Here is a 21,100-nt window from a genome sequence, read left to right on the forward strand (position 1 = left end):
AGATAAGCAGGGATTTACTGGCCCTTCACTCCCCTGGGATCTGAAGCTCAGACTGGAAAACACAGGATGGCAGGGAGTGGGGGCCTCACAGAATGCCCTCCCCCACCCCCCACTACTGCTCTCCTGCTGTGTCCTCTCCACAGTCTCCACTGAAAGCCCACAGGAGCCCAGGGAGGCACAGGGAAGGATTCATAGTCGTGGGGTCTTTCCAATTTCAGGAAAAGAGGCAGTTTGTTTTCAGTGATCCTTAATATAGAGTCTTGCTGTAGTTGGCATGACTATACTACTGACAGATTTCAGGAGTAATTTGGGGATCTAGGATGCTAGATCCCAGCCACATACTCTGGAGTACTCCTTATGGAATGCATCCCTGCAGTGACTGGCCATGGGGCCACTGCCCTCCGCCCACAATGTGTGCTCACTCCCCTCAATGCCTGTTGCCTGGGGATCCCCTGTGAGCCATGGTCTAGGTCCCTTGTGGCTTCTCCTGATGTGTCCAAGTGCTAGGACAGGGCACTGTTGTCCCAGTGGGCTGACAACTCACCTGGTGATGACACCAAGCAGAGCTGCCTCTGATGAAAGCTGCTCAACCCTGGGCCATCATGACCCTGCTCTGGTGAGACATCAGAGGGTAGCTTCCTTGAGCACAGGCTCACAATTCTCTCTGCAATGACTCCAGAATTTCAAGGAGGGCTCTAATCAGCTCATCATTTTTTAAAAGTATGCCATGTATTTGGTGTTGCTCACTGAACTTTTTCTCTGGTATTGTTTTTGTTTTGTTTTGTTTGCTATTTTTGTTTGAATTTCACAACTTTCAACCTCTTGTCCCTCATTCCTACATTATTGCTTACTTTTACATTTTAGTTTTTTTTTAATGAACCTGTTAGAATCCATTCTTATTTATGTCTGCAAATATTTTTTGATATTTTGCTTACAGTTACCACAGGACTTGATTTCAACATTCTAAATCTGTAACAATCTCTTTTGGTTTGATAACAAACTTAACTTGAATAATATACAGAACTATGTCTCTCTATCCCTCTTTCCCCACCATTATATAGTTCTTGTCACAAATTACATATTTATACATTATAAGTCCAAAACAATTGATGCATTACTAATTTTCATGTTTATGCATTTTATATTCCATAGAAGTAAAAAGTGGAGTTTCAGATAAAAAATACAATAGTATTGGCATTTATATTTACCAGTGTTACCTTTACTGCAGATGCTTATATCCTCATGAAGCTTTTGAATCTATTGAAGCTTTCCTTTCAACCTGAAGAACTCCCTTCAGAATTTTGTATAGGGCTGATGCAGTGGTGACAAATTGCCTTCAGCTTTTGCTTATCTGGGTAGGTCTTAATCTCATTCTCAACTGAAAGACAATTTTGCTCCATGTAGAATTCTTAATCATATAGAATTCTTGGTTTCTGATGAGAAATCATCACTTAATCTTACTGTGGCTTCCTTGTACACAAAACATCATTTCTTGCTTGTAGCTGTCAGAATTCTCTCTCTGTCTTTGGCATTCAGCAGGTTGATTATGATATGTTTTGATGTGGATCTATTTGGATTTATCCTGATAGAGTTGTCAAGCTTCTTGGATGAGCATATTGATGTTTTTCTTTAAATTTTTGAAATTTTCAGCCATTATTTCTTTGAATATGCTTTCTCCCCCCCCCTTTTCTCTCCTTCTAGGGTTTCCACAATGTGCATATTAGTCCACTTGATAGTGCCCCATGGGTCTCCCAGGTTCTATTCATTTTTCTTCATTTTTCCGTCTTTGTTCCTCAGATTTAATAATTTCAATGATTTCATCTTCAAGTTCACTAATTCTTCATTCTACCAATTCCAAACTGCTTCTAAATCCTGCTAAGGAATATTTTATTTCTGTTACTGTGATTTTCATCTCTGTTTTTATGGTTTCTAGGTCCTTATTGACATTCCCTTTGTGTTCATCTATTATTTTCCAGGTTTTCTTTGGTTCTAGTACCATATTTTAAAATTCTTTGTCTGGTATGTCCAGGGTTTGTTATCTCTCATTAATGGTCTCTTATGCTTTAAGCCATCATTTATTGTTTCTTTGTATGTTTTGTACCACCTGGATAATTTGATATTTTAATACATCACTGAAATTTAGACAATGAGGTGTCTGTCCCTTAAGCATGTATCCAACTAGTGTCATGACAGAGATTTCCTTGAATGCCAGAATCAGACAAGAAAAAATAGAAAGAAAGAAAGGTAAAAAAAAATCACCTCTCCCAGGCTTTGCAGGTTGGCCTATGCATGTGGTCTCATTCTGAGTATAAGAATCCAAAGAATGAATTTAGAGAATAGCCAAAGTCAAAATCAAAAGTATAGGGTCCTCTCCAGCCTTTTCTCCAGTGTATCTTGCCATGGGCATGTGCATATAGGCCTAGGAATTCCTCCTTTTACATGGATCCAAATGTCCCCCTTTCTCTAAGAAATAGTGTTTCCCATGGTCCCAGGAAGTATTTTGTATGTCTCACAGCTAGAAATCCTTTGCCACGGAATTTCTTCCCTCAGTGCCCAGTAGGAGAGTTCTATGAGTCACTTTTACACTTAAGGCAAGTTCTGGGATAGTGAGCTTGTATTGAACAACCTGCTTCAGTCCTACAGGCTTCCACCAAAGATTGATATGGATACCCAATACATGCATGAGGGTTACTCTGCTCCTTCTGTAACCTGAACCATTCTGGAAGCATAGGTAGTCTCTTCCTGGAACCAGTGAAGGGATAAGGGGGGATGAAAAAATTAGGCTATGAGATCCTATGATTTTTAGTTGCTATTTTCTTGATTTGGCATTTGTCCTGTTACTGCACACTTTAGCTGCTTTTCAGAGCTTTGGTAAACATGGCTCTACCAGCTCTTGTTTGTTATTTATAGCTTCTGTAAAGGAACAGATCCCTAGAGCACCTTATGCTAACATCTTGATGACATGACTCCTCCTGCTCCCACTTTAAGGCCTCTGTATAGAGGCTGGATCACATCCTCCAGGCAAGGCAGGTCATGAATGGCTCTGAGTGGAAACAAGTCGAAGTCATTTTTGCACTTTGTGAGGAAAGTCATTGCTCTGTAAAGATGAGTTATATGGGCTTGATAGTGTACATTAGAAGGTGGTCATAGAATGATTGGATTTTGTCTGCAAAGAAGGATAAGATGAAAGAAGGGAAAGATGGAAACTGGCACAGAGAAGTGGAAGAAGGGAAGATGGGAGACTGGAAGAGTGGATGAGAAGGATGACAGAAAGCTGAAATGAGAATGTGTAGTATGGTAGAAGCCTAGAAGCCATGGCAGAGTCACTGAGAGAGAGCCAAATGCTTCTACCCACCTTCATTTTCTAGCTACTTGCTTGGAGGATCTTGTTAGCTGGGGATGGTTGAATTTAATGAAATATAAAATTACCTTATTCAGGGAGAACCTGATACATGGTGGTATCTTGCCTACCTATAGTGATCATTATTTTAAACATATTTTCTAGCTTAGCTTTAGAGAAAAAAATAGTGATTGATCAAACAAGTCAATGTCTATGAGTAACAAGACACTGGTGATAGAATTTGTCCTGCAGGTTTCTCAGAATCACCATAGCTTCAGGTTCTCTTTGTCCTATCCCCCTCCCTCTACACCATGGCTTTTTGTTGCAACTCTCTGTATGATTAACTGTCCTCTTTAGTACACTCGACTGTAGAAAACAGCAACTAAATGAAGCTAATCATAAAAATTATATATTTCTTGTTATACTCACCCTTTATTGTTTTATTTTTTTGCACACAATATAAATTTTCCTATTCAAGTCTCATAATGAATTAATGTTTTTGTATAGAATCAATTTCATTCAAATAATTAAATTAAAATTCTTTTTAGTACTTAAATTGTTACAATTTGTCCACTAGGTTCAGCAATTTAGTGGTTGTTCTAGTTTGCTAGCTGCTGGAATGCAATATACCAGAAACGGAATGGCTTTTAACAAGGGGAATTTAATAAGTTGCTAGTTTACAGTTCTAAGGCCGAGAAAATGACCCAATTAAAACAGGTCTATAGACATGTCCAATTTAAGGCATCCAGAAAAAGATACCCTGGTTCAAGAAGGCCAACGACATTCAACGTTTCTCTCTCAGCTGGAAGGGCACATGGTGAACATGGAGGTATCTGCTGGCTTTCACGTGGCTCTACCAAAAAGGGCTCTCTCCAAAATGTTTCTTCTTTTAAAGGATTCCAATAAGCAACTCCACCTTCAGTGGGTGGAGACACGCTTCCATGGAAATCGTCAAATCAAAAGTTTCCACCCACAATTGGGTGGGTCACATCTTCATGGAAACAATCAAATTGCTCCCAGCCAGCAATATTGAATGAGGATCAAAGGGCATAGCTTTTCTGGGGTCCACCACAGATTCAGACTAGCACAGTGGTCATAATTTTTTCTTGACCATCTTTGATTTTAGGAAACAAAAGGGCTAAGATACATTCTGACTGAGCACTGGGGTTCATTTTGAGGTTTGCATTTTCTTGGAGAAAGACAGTCTGGTCACAAGGAAAAAGGAACAAATCACAACAACATCTAAGCCCTTGAAAGGATCCTGAGAGGGGGGGAAAGGGAAAATAGCCACCGCCAGCCAATCACTGTGTCTTCTGCCCCTTCCCAACCATCTTGCCCACCTCTACAAGCCCATGCTCCTTGGGACTTGAAATCTGTGGCTGAAGGACCGACACCACATAATTTATAAAATAATCGAACACCCTCCCTTCTCAAACAACCCACATTCACTCATCCAGCATTTAATTTTTTGAAACCACTCAAAATTTTTACTACAAGCCCCCCTCTTCCTAAATGGAGTTCGGTGGGGGGAAATGAATTCTGAATTGACCTTAATTTTTTTGAGACTTTTTCATCCAATGAGCCACCCAAATAATTGCGTTTTGGATCCTGGGTGGTTGTTCTATTTTTTTTCTCCCAAATTTTAGCCCTCTTACCACTGAGCTGGAAGTGCTGACATTACAAAAAAAGTGGATAAAACCACGATCTTGGGTTCAAGTCCCATGGAGCCCAAAGAGATTCTCAAGAGCCTGGATAGCTTCCTTAATCGAGATGGGGAAGTAAAGAGTATGGATGGGATTTCTAAGATCTTCAGTCTGATGAAAGAAGCACGAAAGATGGTGAGTTGATGTACTTACTTGAACATTCTCCTGCAGACCTGATCATCAGAAATCTTCATCAAGTATATTGATGTTGGTGGCTACAAGTTTCTTAACAATTGGCTTTCATAGTCAAAGAAAATCAACAGTATTCTCCTCTTACAGCAAATTCTACTGACCCTGAAGCACCTGCCACTCACTATGGACCATCTCAAGCAGAATGACACAGCCAAACTGGTGAAGCAATTGAGCAAGTCAAGTGAGGATGAAGAGCTCCAGAAATTGGCCTTAGTCCTTGCCAGTGATTGGATGGCTGTAATCCACCCCCAGAGCAGTACCTAGCTTGTGAGAAGGATAAGAAGAAATGTAAAAAAGAGGGAAAGAGTCAAAACACTCCACCTGAGTGGTCCTCGACTGAGATGAAGATAGAGACTCAGACTGAAAAGTTCCCAGAGAAGAAGAAGAAACCCAAGTGTCTTTGAACCACAGCATCCAGTCATGCCAAGTTCCATTCTACTGGACTAGAGCTGAAACATCATCTTTGGTGCTTGTGAAGAGGAATGCCAGTGAAGTGGTGGTTTCTGACAAGTACAATCTTAAACACATTCTCCTGAAGGTGCAGCTGCTCCAGGGGATGCTGTGCCCCCACACACACACTGCAGAGAAGAAATATAAGCCACTCGACACAACACCCAATGTCACCAAAGAGATCAAAGTGAAGATCATCCTACCATAACCCACAGAGGGCCTAGATTTTCTGCATGCTCTCAATTCAGCCCTTATTCCAGGCATCAAGATTAAGAAAAAGAAGAAGGTGCTGTCACCTACAGCTGCCAAGCCAAGCCCCTTTGAAGGGAAAGTGAGCACAGAACTGAGCACAAAACCTTCTTCTCCAGAACCAGCACCTCCTCTTGAGGCTAAGGACATAGACTGTCCAGGAACCCCAGTTCCCCCCGAAGTTCCAGAGCTCATGGACACTGCATTTTTGGAGTCAGGGGCTCTGGATGGTAAGCCAGTGGTGAGATCTGGAGATTCTAGCCAGCTCACATGTAAAGGCAGAAAGAGGAAAACAATGACATGGCCTGAGGAAGGCAAACTGAGAGAATACTTCTATTTTGAACTGGATGAAGCTGAACGAGTCAATGGGAATAAGATCAAGGACTTTGGTGAGGCAGCCAAGCAAAAGATACTGTCAGACCACCATATTTTTAGACAGCCCGTCATCTGAGCCATAACACCATAGAGGAGAAGGTGCCCCGGGTGTGTCCCTGGCCCCTAGCTGTGCCTTCACCTCTTGTCATCACTGGAAGCAACAGCCAGGAGTCATACATTCAGGATGAGCAGGAGAAGAGAATCCTTCCTGAACAATGAGAGTCCTCATGAGCCTGATCCTGAACCTTACAAGCCCATTCCCACTAAACTCATCCCTCTGGATGAGAAATGTTCCATAGATGAAACCACATATGTTGAGACCCTGGAGCCTGGGGGTCAGGTGGCTCACCTGATGAGACTGGTGGCTCCAAGTTTTCTTCTGTTCTGGCCAATCTGATGGGGAGCATGGGTGCAGGAAAGAAGCCCCAGGGCCCTGGAGAAGGAGGCATCAATGTCCAGGAGATCCTCACCTCCATCATGGGTCACCCAAACAGTCCTCCCTCAGAAGAACTGATGAAACAGTCAGGCTATTCAGACAAGCTCAAGCAAATGCTGGTACCACATAGACTCTTAAGCCTGGTTCAATAAGCTGATGGTTTCCCACCAGGAAGCCCTGGGGCCCCAAGGGCATGCAACATTTCCCCCTAGCCCTGGGGAACCTATGCCAGGTCCCCGTGGAGGCCCTGCAAGCCCTGTGGGCCAGTGGGTCCATGTCTCTTAGGTCCCCTCCTTGGGGGTGGTCCTTTCTGGGATGGCCCATGTGACTCCATGCAGGGTGGCCCAATGTGAAGCCAGTTCCTGGGCCATGTCATAGAGGCTGTGGTGATTGAGGAAGAAATGAACCTCCTCCTCCTTCTCCTCCATTCTGAGGAGCCAGAGGAGGTCACTGTAGAGGAGGACCCCCAAATGGACGAGGGGGCCCTGGTGGGGGCATGGTTGGTGGTCATGGGCACCATGCTCATGAAGGCCCTGGCAGTGGCATGGGCAGTGGAGAAGGCCTTCATCCTCACATAGGCCTGGGTGGTGGCGTGGGTGGAGGCAGTGGCCGTCATCCCCATGAAGGCCCAGGGAGAGGCATGGGTGCTGGTGGTGACCATCGCCCCCATGAAGGTCCTGGACGTGGGGGGCCCCATGGCCCCCAGTCTCATGATGTCCCTGGTCACTGAGACCATGCCCATCGAGAGCCACCCCCTCATGAGCACCTTGGCCATGATGGTCCTGGCCACGGGGGAGGGAACCACCAAGGGCACAATGGAGGCCACAACCATGAAGGAAACATGCTTAACTACCCTGTTTGCCAACATTTCATGATGAAGAGCAGCTTCTGCTATGAAAACAACTGTCCCTTCTACCAGCTGGCTGTCAATGGGCCCCCACTTGCCCAAGGGATCACCTGCCTGCCTGCCCACATCACCCTCTGTGGACTGCAGCCTTGTGTTATGTCCTCCGTGAGGCCCATTTTTCCCTTTCCCCAACTGAGGAGGAACTGACCTCCTCAGTTCCCACCTTTTTGGGTTCCTGGGGGTTTTCTGGTCACTGGTGCACATTGATGTACATATTTTCCTTCAGCCTGGAGAGGAGAGAGAATGGACACATTCTGTACTCCTGCACTGCTGAAAAGGAGACCCAGTTGGCTTCCCTTTTGGAGGAGTTCACCCTATATCCTAAACCCCTTTTATGCCCAAGAATCTAAAGCTGGTTATCCTGGAGAACACCTCTAGTCTAGTGGGTTCTCCACGTGCACACGGAGCTCTATGTGGGACCAGCTGCACTTAGGAAATCATCCCAGCCAACTTCATTATTCCTCATGGAGTGGGGAGGTATAAGGGGTCGTACATATCCCACTGCACTGAGAGGGCTCAATCAGGCTGGATTTGAGTTCTGGAACACATATCATCCCCATTCCTACCCAGACTCGGGCTTTACATTGAGTCCTTTTTCAAGCCAGACTTTGCCAACCTTCTGTACCACCTCAGTCTGCATAGTAGGTAGGCTGGGTTCGATGGTGGCAAATTCATGTCTGCATCCAATAAAAGCTTCAGCTGCAAGGTGAAGCCTGTGATGCTGGGCTGTGCCTTTGCCTACAGTTCATTCTGGAGACGCAATGAAATCTTCAGTGAGATCAGCTTGAGCCCAGCATCTGGACCTAACAGTCACACTACATGCACTTCCTTTGGGAGTTTCCTTGCTTCTTGCCCTCATTTGGAACCTTTCAGTGTGAGGCTTCCAGCTCCCTTGCACTGTCAACCTCATCTGAATCCTTCCTGGTGCCTTCCCTGGTGGGGTTAGGGGGATGATTTTGCCCGTTCTGTACCTTCCTGTCTCGGCAGCTGTTGTTTTCTATGAAAACAATGTTTTGATTGGATTTCATGCAAGGTCTTGGGTTACAGCCACAATGGATTTGAGGAGGATTGTTTTCTTTCTTTTGGTCTTGTATATTTTGTACATCAATAATAAACGGTGGGAAGAGAAGTAGCTTATTTGAAAAAAAATGATAATGGCGGTAGCTCTTTCCAAAGGAGTCCTTCTTCCCTTTAGTGTTTTAAAGAACAAAATCAGGCTGTAAGGCTATCTACATCTGCCTAAAGAAGAAATCATCAACCAGCCACATTAGGGACAGAACTGGAAATGATATATCTTTTACAGTTATGAGTTCACCTTGACATTGCCACTGGATGTTAATTGCTTAATTTTCCTAGAATAGATAAGAATTTTACAATGTTTTACTGCAACATTCTGGCTTAGATTTTTAGTTTATCATACAGAGTTTGTAATATGTCATTTCTTATAGTGATATATCATCTCATCCTATGATATTCTCCTACATTTACAGAAATTAGGTGACTCAACCAAGCATGACTGCCACAATTATTTAACTGAGAAGATGGCCCTGAGATCAAAAGGAAACCTGGATGGACAGAACCATGGGTCCATACTGTAAATACATTTTCCTTTATTTAGAGTAATGAAATACTAGTAATAAAAAGATTAATGACAATATACCTATTTAAAGTGCACAATTTGACAAGTTTGACATGTATAAATCCATGAAATCTTCATTACAATCAATATTATAGCATTGCCCATCACCCCTAAAAGTTTCTTTAGACCCCTTTATCTTTACCCCTCCCATCCGCCCCCAGACATCCTTCCACAGCTAATCACTGTTATGTTTTCTCTCCTTATAGGTTAGCTTACATTTTCTAGAGTTTTATATAAATGAAATCATACACTGTGTACTCTTTTTGTCTGCCTTTCCCCATACAGAATTATTATTTTGAAATTATTCCATGTTTTTGCACCTACCAATAGTTCATTCCTTTTATATCTGAGCCTCATTACATTGCACAGATGTAACATACTTTGTTCATCCACTCATATGTTGATGGACATTTAGTTTGTTTCTGGATTAGGCTATTACAAATGAAGCTGCATAAATATTTTTACATAAGTTTTTGACTTGGAAAATGCTTTCGTTTCTCTTGGATAAATTTCTAGGAGTGGAATAGCTGGATAATATTGTACTAAATGCCCAAAATGTTTTCCAGCATATTGTTTCATTTCACATTTCTACAAGCAGTGAATAAGAATCTCAGTTCTTCAAAATCCATACCAATATATGTATGGTCAATCTTTGAAATTTTAGTCATTCAAATAGGCATGGAAATGTATAATATTGTGGCTGTAATTTGCATTTTCCTGGTGTCTAGTCATGTTGAATATCTTTTCACGTGCTTAATTGCCATCTCTGGCAAAGAGTCTGTTCAAATCTTTTGCTCCTTTTTTACTTTTTTTTTTAACTTTTCTTATAGAATTTTGAGAGTTTCTTAAATATTCTGATACAAATTCCTTATGAGATTAATAATTTTCAAATATTTTCACCCAGTTTATGGCTTATGTTTCTATTTTCCTTACAAGGTCTTTTGAAGAACTATTTTTTATTTTCATGAATCCAATTTATCATTTTTTCTTTTATGGCCTGTGCTTTTTGTGTCGTGTCTGAGAAATATTTGCTTAGTCCAAAGTCAAAGGATTTTCTTTCACAAATTCATTATAACGATTCAATTCCTTTCCTTTTTTATATGATGTTTAGAACTAGCTTGTCAATTTCTATCCATAATGTCTGCTAGAATTTTGATTGAAATTGCATTGAATCAATAAATTAATTGGGTCAGAATTGACATCTTAGCAATATTGAGTCTCCTAAAGCATGAACACTGTATGTCTTTCCACCTATGTAGGGCTTCTTTAATTTCCTTCAGCAGTATTTATTATGAACAAAGTATGTTACAAAGGATGAAAAGGACTTTTCATCCTTTGTCAAATATAGCCTTAATTATTTCATAGTTTTGAATGTATTACAGATGTTTCTATTTCTTGAATTTCAATTTCCCATTGCTTATTCACAGTATGTAGAAATATAATTGATTTATATACAATGACCTTATGTCCTGAAACTTTGCTAAACACATCGTTTTTAGTGTGGGTTTTTTTTTTTTATTTTGGTGTGTCCATAAGCTGTTCAACATGAACGATCGTATCATACGCAAATAAAGGCAGGTATATTCCCGCCTTTCCAATCTGGATGTCCTTTAGTTCTCCTTGTCTTATTGCACTGACTTGACTACCCAACAGGGTGTACAAAGAAGCGGTAAGAGTGAACATGCTGTTCTTTATCTTGATCGACAGGGCAGGGAAACATCGAGTCTTTAACATTTAAGTGTGAGGGTAGCTATAGGCTTTTTGTAGAGGTCTTTGATCAAATTGAAGATATTCTGCTCTAGAGTTAATTTTCTGAGAGTTTTTCACTCATTGATGTTAGGTTTTATCAAATGTGTTTTCTGGGTGTATTGAGGTAATCATATGTTTTTTTCTTTATTAGACTTTAATATGGTGAATTACATTGTTTGACTTTCAAATGTTAAATCAACCTTGCAGTTTTGATATAAGCCACTCAATCAGCATATGTTGCTGGGTTAAATGTACTAAAATTGTTTCCAGAATTTTCACATCTATATTCATGATGGATATTGGTCTTCAGTTTATTTTCTGGTAATGTGACTTTTTTATTCAGTTAATTCTGGCCTCATAAAGGAGGTTGAGAGGTGCTCAGGCATCTTCAATTTTGTGGAACAGCTTGTATGGAATTGGTATATTTCTTCCTTAAAGTGCTGGTATAATTTACCAATGAAGACATCTGGGCATGGGTGTTTTCTCATGGGAAGGTTTTTTTTTTTTGACATGGGCAGGCTCCGGGAATCAAACCTGGGTCTCCAGCATGGCAGGCGAGACTTTTGCCACTGAAGCCACCATTGCACCGCCCTCTTGCGAAGGTTTTAAACTTCAAAATAATAGATAAAGGGCAATTCAGGTCATCTATCTTCTGACATGCAATTTTGTTGTTTGTGTCTTTCAAGATATTTGTCCATTTCATCTAAATAGTTAGCTTATTGGTAAAAAGTTGTTCATGAGATCCCCTCACATTATAGTACCTATAAAATCTAAGGTGATGTCACCACTCTTATTCATGATATTGGCACCTGAGGGCTTCTATTTTCTTCTTGATCAATCTGGGTAGAGGTTTATAAATTCAATTGATCATCTCAGTGAACTAGTCTTTGTTTTTTTTTTGTTTTGTTTAAATTTAGTAGTAAGAATGATAGTTTGTTTTTAAATTTCTGTATTAGAAAAGTTGTGGATTTACAGAACAATCAAGCCAAAATACAGGATTCCCATCTATCACCTTATTTACACCTTACATTAGTGTGGAACTTGTGTTACAATTGATGGAAGCACTTTTCATAATTGTACTAATAATGATAGTCCAGGGTTTAACTATGAGTTCACTGTGTAGTGCATTTTTATAGATTTTTGTAAATTTTTTCATTGTTACCACATATAAAAACTAAAATTTTACCTTTTAACTACATTCAGATATATATTTCAGTGCTGTTAATTACATTCACTGCTGTGCTACCATCGCCACCATACACTGCCAAACCATTTCTATAATTCCAAATAATAGCCCTGTACATTTTAAGCCTTAACTTCCCATTCCCTCTCCTGACCCAGGTAGACTTGACTCTAAAATCTGACTCGTTGAGTATGGCTATTCTAATTATTTCAGATCAGCGACATTATGCAAAATTTGTCCTTTTGTGCCCACTTATTTCACTCAACATGATGTCTTCAAGATTCTCTCAAGTTGTCGCATGTATCAGGACTTCATTCTTTTTACAGCTGAATGTTATTCCATTGTACATATATACAACATTTATCCATTCATCAGTTGATGGACCCTTGGCTTGCTCTCATATTTGGCAATTGTTTAAATACACCACTATAAACATGGGTGTGCAAATATCTGTTCAGGTCCCTGCTTTCAATTATTTTATTTATATAACTAAGAGTGGATAGTTGGGTCGTAAGTACATGCTATACTTAACTGTCTGAGGAAAAGCCAGATTGTCTTCCACAGTGGCTACACCATCGTACATTGCCAGCAGCAATGAATCAGTATCACTGTTTCTCCACATCCTCTCCAACACTTGTTATGCTTTTCCATTTTTTTTAATAGCAGCCATTCTGAAGGCTCTGAAATGATATCTCATTGTGGTTTTGATTTGTATTTGCTAATGAAGTTGAACACATCTTTTCACATGATTTCTGGCCATTTGTTTATGTTCTTTGAGATATGTCTAACCAAATCTCATATCAATGTATAGAACTTAATTCCAATTCTAATCCTTGTTCAAAGTTATCGTTGTTCTCCATTTTTCTACCATAGGTCAATCTTGTGTGTTCTAGAACTTCATATGAACTGGGATATAAAGTACCTGAGGTGTCTATCCTGTAGCAAGATATTTTAAGATTCATATTCTTGATATTTGCAGTCTCAACATCTGCATTTATCATTAATTTTTGCCACTGTTAACTAATTGTTGTATCTTTATTTGTTCCTGTCTATTTTTATCATGATGCCATTGTATGAATATAGTATGCTCTATTTATCCATTCAGCTGTTGAAGGACATTTGTACTATCTCCAATTTTAGCTATAAAGAATGTAATATAAATAAAGCCATCCCTAAACCTCCTACCAGATAAGGGATGTCAGTTGGTCACCTAAGTAGGAAGTGTATGTTTAAGTGCATTCTCACGCCTCACCTGAAGATAAGGTAAGATACCTGCAGTGCTCTCAGCCTTCCAGGTGACTGAATGCAGACAGCCCTGCACTTACATGGGCCTTTTAAGAACAGCTGTTATAAGACCATGCTGCATGTCCGAAATCTGATGGAGAGATGCATGCAAACTATTAGATAGACCCAGGGAAGGGGAGTGTGAAATGCACAGCTTCATTTTGCTATAATTCATTGTAGACCCCACGTACCTATGGCAGAAACATAATCTGGCCGATTTGGAGGCCCCTCTTGTGCCAGAGGATGACACATGAGATTGGGGGCTGATGTGTGGAGGCCTTTGTGGGCCTTAGGACTCTGGCCTAGTTGGTATGCGTCCTCATGTCAATGGGGTGGGGACACGCAGCTCTCTCTGCAACCTTCCTTCCTGGCCCCCTCCATTGCCTCCTTCTCAGCCCTCATTTCCTCCTTCCCAGACCCCCATCTTCTCCTTCTAAGCTCCTCCATCTCTTCTTTCCAAACACCGTAGATTTCTTTCTGGGGTGGGATCATGCTGAGAGACCCCTGCCATAACTTTCTGAAGCAGAGAGAAACATCTGAAGCCAGAGCTCAGGCAAGAAACATCTCCTGCCTCAGAGGTCCTCCCTCCAGGCACCTGCTTACTGCAAGGGGAACAGAGAAACATCCAGATGCCAGGCTGTCCTGGAAGATCTTGCTGCCTCCTGCTCCATCGCTCTCTCTCCAGGTGGTCACCTTGGCCTTTGGGGTACTAAATGCTCCCACCAGGTGTAATCTTCATGGGAGACCCTGCCCATTTTTTCTTGCCCACCCCACTCCTAACCTTACAAGCTGTCCTTATTACTCCCTCCCAGACATGAGCTACACTTTCCACTTTTCTCAGCCTTTTCCATAGTCAGTCAACCAAATGCCCAATAGGCCCCAGACAGGGTGATTTCTATAGGGGAGGGAATGGGGGGACAACCAGAACCCCTAGTCTTCCAACTCTCCCTCTGCCTTGTAAGTGGCATCCAAAGGGAATATTCCTGCCAGTCCCTGTCATCATGGAGCTCATCCCTCTCCTGGTCTGAGGTCCTCTTTGCTGGTCTCCTATCTGCAGGCTGAGCACAGGGTTCCCCATGGTCTGTGTGCTCTACTGAGCTTGGGCAAGGAACCCTTGAGCTAAGCCTTGCACTCAGCTGGACCTGAAACCCTCTGGGGAAAAGACACCACTACACTGTCATGAGGCTCTTCTGGCCAGAGGACAAATCTATGCTTGTACTAGGTGCTCAGAAAAGTTTTACTAGCCAATTCCCACGGATAATGAGACTTCTATAATATAAAAGATGCCTACGTGTTTGAGATCTCAAGATAGCCTTGAAATCAGAGTGGCAGGGATCTTCATCACTGATTATTTTCATAACTCAGCATCATCCCACAAAAAGGTAGTGCCTTCAATTGGGAAATACAGATGTAGCTGAAGATTATTTCTCATTCAAGTAAATTTTCAAAATTGTTCAACTTCTTGAGTTGTTGAAATTCAATTGTACTACCTATCTCAAGAAATAACCATTGATCAGAGATTAAAAATGCATATTTTGAAAATAGAGGTTTCAGTGGCCTTTTCTTTTGCAAAGTGAAGAACCATTTAAATACTATATGGTCCTCTCTTTGCTTGTTTTGTAATGATAAGTTTTTGCATGTCACATTTTTAAAAAAATTAGTCACTAAGATGAATTGCTAAGATTTTCCTTGTCTATTATTTTCTCAGTTCCATATCCTGTGCATATTGTAAGACCAACAGAAGATACCCATTGATCAGTTGTGAACATGTTGGTCATGCAGGGAAGCAGCCAGTAGTGCTGAGCTCACTGCAAAGTCATCCAGCCAGCAGCAATGCTCCTGACTCCATGTCTTCCCCTCTGCACTTCCTGCTGAAGCTGAGGGCTACGTGGCCACGAACTGAGAACAGTCCTGCTAGGGTCTGGGAGCTGGGGCTCTGCCTGCAGATGTTGACCCTTGCTCCTCCTCCAACTCTCAGCACAGCTTCTGATGCAGACATCAAGGTCAGATCAATGTGTCTCCTGGATTCGATGGACACTCAGTTGACCCTTAAAACCTGAGTGATTAAAGTATCCCATCTCATCAAGGTCAACATCTTCAGCAGTGAGTCCAGTTGGCAGCATGCACCCCTGATAGGATTTGATGGGAAGGGCACTTTATCTCTGGAGTCTTCCACCCACACCCATAACCTATCTACTCACAAGGAGAACATCAGACAAATCCCCACAGAGGGGCCTCCTACAGGGTCCCTGACTGGTCCCCCTCAAATGGTCAAGGCCATCAAATGAACACAGTCTGAGAAACCAACAGAGTCAAGTAGAGCCCAAGGACAGTTAAATGTGATGTGTTGTCCCATATGGGTGCTGAGACAGAGAGGGGGAATACAGGAAAACAGGAACTCTGAATAAATGGAGGACTTTAGTTAGCCACAGAGTATCAATATTGACTCATTAATCATGACAAATGTTCTGCATGAATGCAGCACACTTTCTACAGGGGACTTGGTGTGGAGTGCCCATGAATGCTCTGTGCCACCTTCCCATATTTCTGTAAAACTGAAGCTGCTGTAAGGAATGAAATGGGTTTAAGAAGTCCTTCCCACCCTTTCCTGCAGGATAGGCAGTGTATAGCCCTTTCTCCAGGTCAGCACAGGAAGAAGGTCTGAACCAGGGGGTCAAGGTTAAGAGGCCCCAGCAGCTCCCCTGCCAGGTTTGGGACAACAGGGTGAGGGACTTGTCCCAGCAGACAGGTCCCAGCCTGCCCTGTCCTTTCCTCAAGTTCTGACTCAGCCCTGGCCTGGAGTCAGCAGCCCCAGGGCCCCTGTTTACCTCCTGCTGAGGGTAATTACTCCCCGAGGGCCACTCCTACTGCTTGGCCCCTCCTTGCTCCCCAGTGACCTTTGTATCCATCCCAAGCAGATGTTCTCCACTTAAAGGTCAGCAACAAGCAGAGGAGGCACAAACAGGAGGAAAAGGGGCTTTTAACTATAAGTTTCTATCTCACCTTTAATCAGGGTAAGGATATTGTTGATCTTTCATTAAAATGTGAATGTCAGTTTAGACAGAAAGCAATTGTGGACACATGTCTTACATTTACAGGGAATATGTTAATCATGAATAAATGTCTGTCTATTCCTTGCCATTTGGACAGGGCAGATTTAGATTAGATCTGACAATATATTGTGGATGAAATGCCCTGACAATCACTTTGCTTGCGTCTTTTGCAATTCCAGTGTGAAATACCAAGCTGCCCTGAGACTCTCTGAACTCCTCGGCTCTGCTGCCCTGACCCCATCTGTGCAGCTGATCGGTAAGAGGGAAAAATAGCACCTTTGGCATTGTTCTGTAGAATAGGTCAAGGACTTTAAAATCAGCTGCTCTGGCTGCATGAGCTGGAGGTGGCTGACATAGCTGCCTAATCTGAGGCATGGGTGCCCCAGTGAATATACAGTCCCTCCAGTTAGCAGGGGCCAGAGGAGGGATTGGTCACCTGTCTCCTGCACAAGGACAGTCCATTGTATTGTGGAGAAGGATGTGTGTGGGGGGGTCACCGCATGGGCCCTGGTTGTGAGCTTGGATATGAGCATCCTGGAGTGATGATTGCCCACTCCATCATACTGCCCTGTTAGCTCCTCTGTTCTGCAGGACACCACTTGGGCTCTTGTCAGCAGCCTGTGCACGCCTCAGCTCTTGTAATAAAACTCAGGGGACTGAGCAGGTCACAGTTGGCACTGTCAGAGAACCCTGAGCTTCCCTGTTCTGCACTCTGCCCACTCAGGGTTCACAGCCAGGGACATATTTCTGCAACTCTCAAGCATTTATGTTCATGGGATACTGGAGGGAACAGTCCCCTGGTTAGAGGAGCACACATTGAGAATTCCTTGTTCTCAGGCCATCCTTACCCACCTGCAATAGGCAGGGCATGTTCTTTGAGCCTGCCTGTACCCTAAACTGGGTGAGCCAAGTGTGTGCAGCAACAAGGAAAGGAGAGGGAAATATTCACCATATTGTTAATGGGTCATGGCTTCTTGGGCCTGGCATGTAAACCTCAAGGAAGACAGTCTCCTGCCTGAGGTCAGGGGTAGGTTGCCAGACAGGTGTGCAAAGTCAGGAGAGCTCACAGGCTTAGGGACCACATAGGTGCATTGGCAAGAGGTTCCGGCCACAGTGAAGTTGTGTTCCTTCTTTTCGTTGTTGCATTTCCAGTCCCTGGCACACCCAATGAAGGAAGAAGCTTCTCACTTAGTCCAAGAGAACCTGGAAAGGGTTAGAGCTCAGAAGACAGGCTCCTGACAGCTGCAGGAACCAACTGTTCAAATAGAAACCCTGAATGCCCATGATACAGCCAACCCTTCCCCCCCCCCCCCAATCTCAGGAGCAGCCTGTAGTGGACAAGGCACTTGTCTACTACAAGTGGATTGAAAAGACTTCATGCAGAGCCAAACTCTGACATTGCCCCCTGCCTTTTCTAATGTTGGCTACTGTCCCCCAAAACTGGCCTCTTCCTGGGTTACACCTTCAGTTGCTGGTCCCCTTAGAGCACCTGAGCTCCCCAGCCTCAGCCCATCCCTCTGCTCACTTTCCCTTTGCAGTTAAAACTTCCACCCTGTCTCTGAGGCAGTCTTCTCCATGAAGCCTCTCCTAATCTCCAGCTGAATTGGTCTTTCCTCTTTGGGATAATAAGGCCTGAAGCCTGCTGAGCTATGTCATTGGCCATGTGTGTCTTCCATGTCACACTCCCAGGTAAGCACAACATGGCCCAACTCCTAGTAACTTTCACATGTCAGGATAATGTAGGAAATATTCACTATTAAAGTGAAGACAGGCTGCACTTTCTATGTAAATTGCTGAGCAATGCCTTCCCAGCCACAAACTGGAAGGAGAAGCTGTCATGGGGAGAAGGTCTAACGAGCAGGGAGGGGTTGTCTCCCTTTTTGTAGGAACCTATACCAATATCTTAGGCTTGTCTTTGGTCCAAGCCATGTGTCTTGGTCAGCAAACATCCCTGTAGATGCGTGTGAAGTGTGGTCACCCACCTGGTCCTTATGCTTCCCTCTGCCAGGTGCTGGCTGCTCCCCAGGATCCCTGGGCCAAGCTCACTCACCCAATGGCAGCCAACAACCACACGGCCATGGTGGAATTTGTTCTGTTGGGCTTCTCAGAAAAGCCCCAGCTCCTGGGTGCCTTCTCTGTTCTCTTCCTCCTCCTTTACCTGACAGCTTTTGCAGGGAACTGTCTCATCCTCACGGCCATCTGCCTGAATCCAGCCCTGCACATCCCCATGTACTTCTTTCTCACCAACCTGGCCATTTTAGACATTGTCTGCACATCCACCGTTCTCCCCAAGTTGCTGGAGAACCTGGTGGGCAAAGGCTGCACCATCTCCTTTGGGGGCTGCATGACCCAGATCTTCTTCCTAACGTGGTTTCTGGGGGCTGAGCTGCTGCTGCTCACGGTCATGGCCTATGACCGCTATGTGGCCATCTGCCAGCCCCTGCACTATCACACACTGATGAGCAGGCCCCTCTGTGCCCTCCTGGCAGGTAGTGTGTGGGTAACCAGCGGGATCAACAGTTCCGTGCATACTGGTCTGATGACACGGCTCACTTTCTGTGGCTCCAATCAGATCCATCACTTCCTGTGTGAAGTCCCCTCACTGTTGCTGCTTTCCTGTAGCCCAACCTACCTGAATGACATCATGATTGTTGTCGCAGATGTTTACTTTGGGGTGGTCAACTTCCTGTTCACCATGGCTTCCTATGGCTTCATCATCGCCAGTATCCTGCGCATCCGCTCTGCCGAGGGCAAGCGCCGGGCCTTCTCCACTTGCTCTTCCCACCTCCTAGTGGTCTGCATGTATTACTCCACCGTTGTCTACACCTACATCCTCCCAGGGACTGGCGCCTCCATGGAAAATGGCAAAGTGGTTGCCATCCTGTACACAGCAGTCAGCCCCACCCTGAACCCACTCATCTACACTCTGCGGAACAAAGATGTAAAGGTGGCCCTCAGGAAGGTGTGTCCCACATCTGGTAAATGAAAGGAAGTGGCCAGGTTGATTTTTCTTGAGGTCAATGAGCTAATTTCAAAAAATAACTTTGAGAATCTGATACAAGTGTCAAGGGGAAGAATGTAATTCAAGTGATAGATTTATCCACCATATGCTCCCCTAATAGAAATTGGCCAGCCTTCATGGAAAACCTTCAAGTGAACTTTCCAAGTAAACTAACTGTTGATGCTCTCAGAGCTTCAGGGTACCAGGAAGTGATTGGGAAACCAAGGGAGAGCTAGCGGCCAGGTGGAAAGGCAGGAGACCCAGCATGGTACACAAAATCTACCACCCCTCCAAAGTTTGCTGATGTTTTCACCCACACATCAGTACCTGGGAGCAAGGCTGTATGTAGCCTTCAGATATGGATGCCACTGCCCACTTCCTCTTTCAGAGTGGGAGTCTTGCATTTTGCAGCAGGACCCATTATACATGTTGCCTGGTACTTTTTGAAATAGGGTCTCTTGAAATCCTCCTTTGAAGAATGTTACCTGGACCCCGATTCTCCCACTTACTTCCTCTTTACTTAGGTTGGAGAAGAGACCAGAGGCATTGTTCCTCACCAACTCTGTGATATGTGATGTGAACACCTGTCATATCTGCCACTTCTCCCATTTCTAACATTCACCTGAACCTGCCATAATACCCCTACTGGATGACTCAAAGCCTTTCCTACCTAACCTGCCTACATGTATCCCTGACCTCCCAAGACTAAATTTCTGCCCTGAATCCAGAGTTATAGATTTCACAAGGTTTTGTAATGAATGGTTTCAAAAATATAGCAAAGTCTGAAGATAATTACAGTGAGCACTCATATGTCCAATATCCAATTTCTATCATTAACTTGTTCCTACAGTTGTTTTATTACTTATCTATTCTTTAATTCACCTGTTTTTTTTTACGAATTTCAAAGCAAATTTCAAACACTAGTTCACTTCTCCTTAAATGCTTTTTCATAATATTCATTAACTAGTGTTAAACGTTTGTTTGCAGTTTCTTTTCCATTTGAAGTAAAATTTTCAATGGAATGCCTAAATAAGTGTGGGCATTTTCTGACTTTTGACAAATGTATATAGCTGTATAACCCAAACCTCTCTCAGGACATAGCTACAACTACCATCCCAGATGATTCCCTTCTACCCTTCTCCAGTCCATTCAACCCCCCTCCTTATGAAGTTATCATTGTTCTGATTTTTTTCACCCTTGATTAGTTTGCATGCTCTAGAACATCATATAAATGAAATTACAGGGTACATGAGACTTCCTTCCCTTAATATATATTTTTAAGATTTATTCATGCTGTTGCATGCATCGTTAGTTTGTTCACTTTTAAGTTAGTATTCTATTGTATGAATACATCACATTTTATTTATCAATTCACCTGATGATGGGCATTTATATTTTTCCTGACTATTGACTATTATGAATAAAGTTGCTATGAGCATTTACAAACATGACCATCTGTAGATGTAGTTTTTGTTTCTCTTGGGTAAATGACTAGGAGTATAATTGCTGGGTCTTAGAGATTGTGTATGTTTGATTTTA

The 21,100-nt window shown here is 43.0% G+C and overlaps 1 protein-coding gene and 1 pseudogene across 1 annotated transcript; both read left to right on the forward strand.

The window, feature by feature from the left end:
- Window positions 1-602: 602 nt before the first annotated feature.
- LOC143683029 (serine/threonine-protein phosphatase 1 regulatory subunit 10-like) lies at window positions 603-15,795 on the forward strand (annotated as a pseudogene).
- A 2,818-nt stretch (window positions 15,796-18,613) lies between these two features.
- Window positions 18,614-19,546, forward strand: LOC143682331 (olfactory receptor 13A1-like). Its single transcript, XM_077159119.1, has one exon. It carries the CDS (start codon window positions 18,614-18,616, stop codon window positions 19,544-19,546), a length of 933 nt encoding a protein of 310 aa, XP_077015234.1.
- Window positions 19,547-21,100: the final 1,554 nt, after the last annotated feature.

Source organism: Tamandua tetradactyla, chromosome 5 (genome assembly GCF_023851605.1).
Source record: "Tamandua tetradactyla isolate mTamTet1 chromosome 5, mTamTet1.pri, whole genome shotgun sequence".
NCBI classification, from domain to species: Eukaryota; Metazoa; Chordata; class Mammalia; order Pilosa; family Myrmecophagidae; genus Tamandua; species Tamandua tetradactyla.

Excerpts from the sequence above, each read along its gene's own strand:
- LOC143682331 (XM_077159119.1), top strand. The coding sequence starts at position 18,614 with ATGGCAGCCAACAACCACACGGCCATGGTGGAATTTGTTCTGTTGGGC.